At 36.6% G+C, this 4,318-nt stretch overlaps 1 protein-coding gene across 1 annotated transcript; it reads left to right on the forward strand.

The window, feature by feature from the left end:
* The first annotated feature begins 423 nt into the window (after positions 1–423).
* Positions 424–2,673, forward strand: LOC113231349 (peptidyl-prolyl cis-trans isomerase sig-7). The gene has a single exon (XM_026465639.1). It carries the CDS (start codon positions 490–492, stop codon positions 2,671–2,673), a length of 2,184 nt encoding a protein of 727 aa, XP_026321424.1. The 5' UTR covers positions 424–489.
* Positions 2,674–4,318: the final 1,645 nt, after the last annotated feature.

Below are 4,318 nucleotides of genomic sequence, written 5' to 3' on the forward strand. Positions count from 1 at the left end.
CTATTAATACGAACCTAAACTACGATGGAGGTGAACCCACAAACTCTTAGTACATTGAAGTCTACGGATAAAATCATTCCTCAGCGAAGCACTTACTTTTGCATAATGACGATAGATGTCACTTTTAGGACACAAACGAATTATTGCCATTACAAAAATATGTGGAATTGCGTGATAATTGATGCAATTTATTATTAAAATATTTAAATAGTAGGTAACGTGAAATTAATATAATTTCTGTATTCGAAAATCAATTATCTAAGTAGTAAGTATTTTTTAAATCTCAGTTAAATTATTAACTTCTTATTGTATGAACCAGTATGAACTGATAGAAAAAATGTTCTATCTAATAGTAATAACGGCAACATCGAGAAGTGAGGTTATTTTTGTGATGTGTCAGAACGCTATGTTTAATTAACCGCATTTAATGTTATTTTCATAGAAAATGTTACTTTAACGTTTGTTTTTGAGTTCCCAAATACCGCAAGAATGGCTGTCGTCATAGAAACCACTCTCGGCGACATTACCGTGGACCTATATTTGGAACAACGGCCTGTAACATGTCTCAACTTTTTAAAGCTATGTAAAATGAAATACTATAACTTTAACCTGTTCCACACAATTCGTAGCGGTTTTATTGCTCAGACTGGGGATCCCACTGGCGAGGGGTCTGGGGGACAGTCTATCTTTGGCCTCTTAGAGGGTCCTGACAAACGATTTTTTTCAGGAGAAAAAATGCCCAAAATTCGACACACGGACACTGGTTTGCTGTCCATGGTAGGTACTGGCGACGTGATGATCGGCTCTCAATTCTTTTTCACGCTGGGCCCTGACTTAGACTCTTTAGACGGCTACCACTGTGTGATTGGAGAAGTGACTGAAGGGCATGATGTGTTAAGGAAACTAAACGACGTAATTTGTGATGAAACCCATCGCCCATATCAAGATGTTAGGATTACACATACTGTAGTACTTGAAGACCCATTCAATGACCCCACTGGATTATGGGCGCCGACAAGATCACCATCTCCAAGTGCGGAGCGACTGAAAGGTGGTAGAATTGCACCTGATGAAGAGTTGGACGAAGCTCAAGGTAAAACTGCAGAAGAAATACAAGAGATGATTGAAGAGAAGGAGGCCAAAGCTCGAGCTACAATATTGGAAATTGTGGGTGACATACCAGATGCAGATATTGCACCACCGGAAAATGTTCTCTTTGTTTGTAAGCTGAATCCCGTCACAACTGATGATGATTTAGAAATAATATTCAGTAGATTTGGTAAGATAAATAGCTGTGAAGTCATAAGAGACAAAAAGACTGGTGATTCACTACAGTATGCTTTTATTGAATTTGACAATAAAAAGTCTTGTGAAGATGCTTACTTTAAGATGGACAATGTATTAATTGATGACCGGAGAATTCATGTAGACTTCTCACAGTCTGTGTCAAAAATTAAATGGTTGGGTAAAGGAAGAGGAGTAAAACACATAAATGATGATGAAAGTAATGGTCCACAAGATAATTATGTTAGTAAAGATAAAATGAGGAGGCCAAGGAGCAGAGATAGAAATGAAGAAAGGAATAATAGAAACCATGAAAAAGATCATCATGAAAAGGACAGAGACAGAGAAAGACACAATGATAGTAGAACATATGGCAGAGACAGGAAAGAACGTGGACATAGCCGTGACCGTAAGTCAAGAGATGAAAGGGTATCGAAACATCACAAAGATCGTAGAGAAAGAAGTAAAAGCAATAGTCGAAGACATAGAGAAGAAAAATACACGCGAAGTAAAAAAGAACATAGAGATAGGAGTAGAAGCAGATCCAAAGATGTACGGTCCAAGGACAGAACCTCTAAACATGAATCAAACCATTCCGATCATAATGAGTCACAAAAAAATGAGAGACGTAATGATGACACTAGGAAGAAACACCAGGAAGAAAATAAAGACAAAGATGATCATTCTAGAACATTTAAATCTAGGTCAGAAAAGTCACCTGCTGGAGGTGAAAGATCTGTGCCAAATAAATTACTATCGAAACATCATAACAAAGAGAAACCAGATAATAACAAACATGATAAAAATTCAGAAAAACATGAAGACTATCATAATTCCAGAAGTGACTCAAGAAACCATGAAACAAATTATAGGAAGTCTGAAAAAGAGCAAGAAAGTAACAACAGAAATGTTGAAAACTATAAATTGAAATGTAAAACCTCAATCTCAGAAGAAAGGGAAATCAACAAGAAAATTACTAAACATGAAACTAAGAACCCAGAGCCAAGAACACCTTCACCTACAGGAAAGGTAAAAAATGTGGAGAAAAACCTCTCTAAAGAGGACCATAAAGATAAGAAAACTAAGAAAGCCACCTACAAAGAACTTAAAAAGAAGCGTAAGCCATCCACATCATCTGAGACGGATTCCTCAGAGTCAAGTTCCTCAACCAGTGAATCCAGTTCTTCAAGTGAATCAGATCATAAAAAGAAGCGTGCTAGAAGGAAAAAGAAACAGTCAACATCCAGCAGTAGTTCGTCAAGTGATAGTTCAACTTCATCATCAACTAGCAGTGATTCCTCTACCTCAAGCTCTGAGAGTGAACCTGACAAAAAGAAACGTAAAATCATTAAAAGAAAGGGAGACAAAAAAGACAAAAAAAAGTCCTAGAAGTTCACTTTATTTGTTGAGAGATGTCCTTATCTTGGTTGCATGGATACATACTTAGTTTAATTGAATCATGGGACTCTCAATTTTAATTTTGTACTATTAAATTTCACTGGATATAAGTGAATATGGACAATAGTGGTCATCTGACAAAAGTGTTTATAATAATGTTTAGTTTGTAGTCGATGTGGTTTCATCACCAGGAATATTCACAATAATTTGATTGCAATCAATACAGTACAATTTTATGTCTTCGTATTAATTAATTTGTGTACACATATTTATGAAAGGTCATAATATTACAAAATGAAGTCACATACTCAATATACAAAGTGTACTGTTGTTGTTAGTCAATCTATATAAACTTAATGTTTCCATACATACAACATACATTACGTGTTTGAAATAAGATATTATGAAGCTCTAATAAACTGTTTTTTAACTTATGTAGTTTTTTCTCATTTTATGACGACCTCTGTGGCCTACGGTTTGCAATATTTTATTTCTGATTTATTTAATTTGGCAATAGGCTTTTGTAAATTGTTTCTGGTCTAAGTGTTCTGGGTAGTATTGCTGTCTTACAAATACAGAGAATTGAACTGAGCTGAATGGTTAACACGCTGCTCTGCCGCGCCGAATTCCTGGGTTCGATTCCTGGGCCGGCAGAAATATTCGTATGGCGTATATTTTATATTATTATAATATCAAGTGATGGGATGAACAAGTCGTGCACCTGATGACGCAGACTACACGCCTGTCCATAACATACAGTGCCACTCGGAGCTTTAAATCACACAGATCTGAGGGGCACTGCAACACTCACCTGTCACTCGGAGACAAGTTGACAAGTCCCATGATACTGTAATTTCACCAGCACCCTTACCCTTCAAAACTAGCACGCAGTAATGCTCAGAAAACTGCAGAAATAGATAAGGTCTAGTTTGTGAACAGTTCAATGCTGTGGTTGTCTGGCACTTTATATTATTATACATCCCACCGCTGGGCACGGGTGTCCTGAAGAAGGTTCAACCCATAAGACGACACGTTGACCCAAATAGGTTATTTTTATTTTCAAGCTAGTTTTCTCTACCTAATTTTGGTGGCAACTTTTATTTAGGATTCGAGTATATTATCGTGAAATATTAAATAATATTTCAGGACACTACACTCGAATATTAAGGAATACTTCATGATAATATTCTAGAATATTTAAGTAAAAATTGCCACCGAAATTAGGTAGAGAAAACTAACCTGAAAATTACCCAATATGGGTTGGGGACTTCATACGTTAACGGTTGTGAACAGGTTGTGTGTCAACATACAGGTTTCATCGTGATGTTTCCCTTCAGCGTTAGCGAGTGGTATTGATATTGCTTAACATTCACAAATGTACGTAACTTAGAAATTAATTTCGTGAATTAAAGACGTGTATCTACACGTCACGGGAACTCGAGCCGTCACCCCTCAATTATTATAGGGAAGCATATTGATGTTCTTCGACTGAGCTACCGTCCCGCTTTTCAGGTAGATAGTAAAAAAAAAAAAGGGTAGATAGTAATATAAAAAAAGAAATAAACATAACTATTGGCTATAAAATTAACTGTCTCCGTGGCCGAACGGTTACCATGCTGGACTGCCACGCAGAGGT

The sequence above is a fragment of the Hyposmocoma kahamanoa genome, unplaced genomic scaffold (assembly GCF_003589595.1).
Source record: "Hyposmocoma kahamanoa isolate Upper Pololo Valley unplaced genomic scaffold, ASM358959v1 65, whole genome shotgun sequence".
Lineage (NCBI taxonomy): Eukaryota > Metazoa > Arthropoda > Insecta > Lepidoptera > Cosmopterigidae > Hyposmocoma > Hyposmocoma kahamanoa.

Excerpts from the sequence above, each read along its gene's own strand:
- LOC113231349 (XM_026465639.1), top strand. The coding sequence starts at position 490 with ATGGCTGTCGTCATAGAAACCACTCTCGGCGACATTACCGTGGACCTA.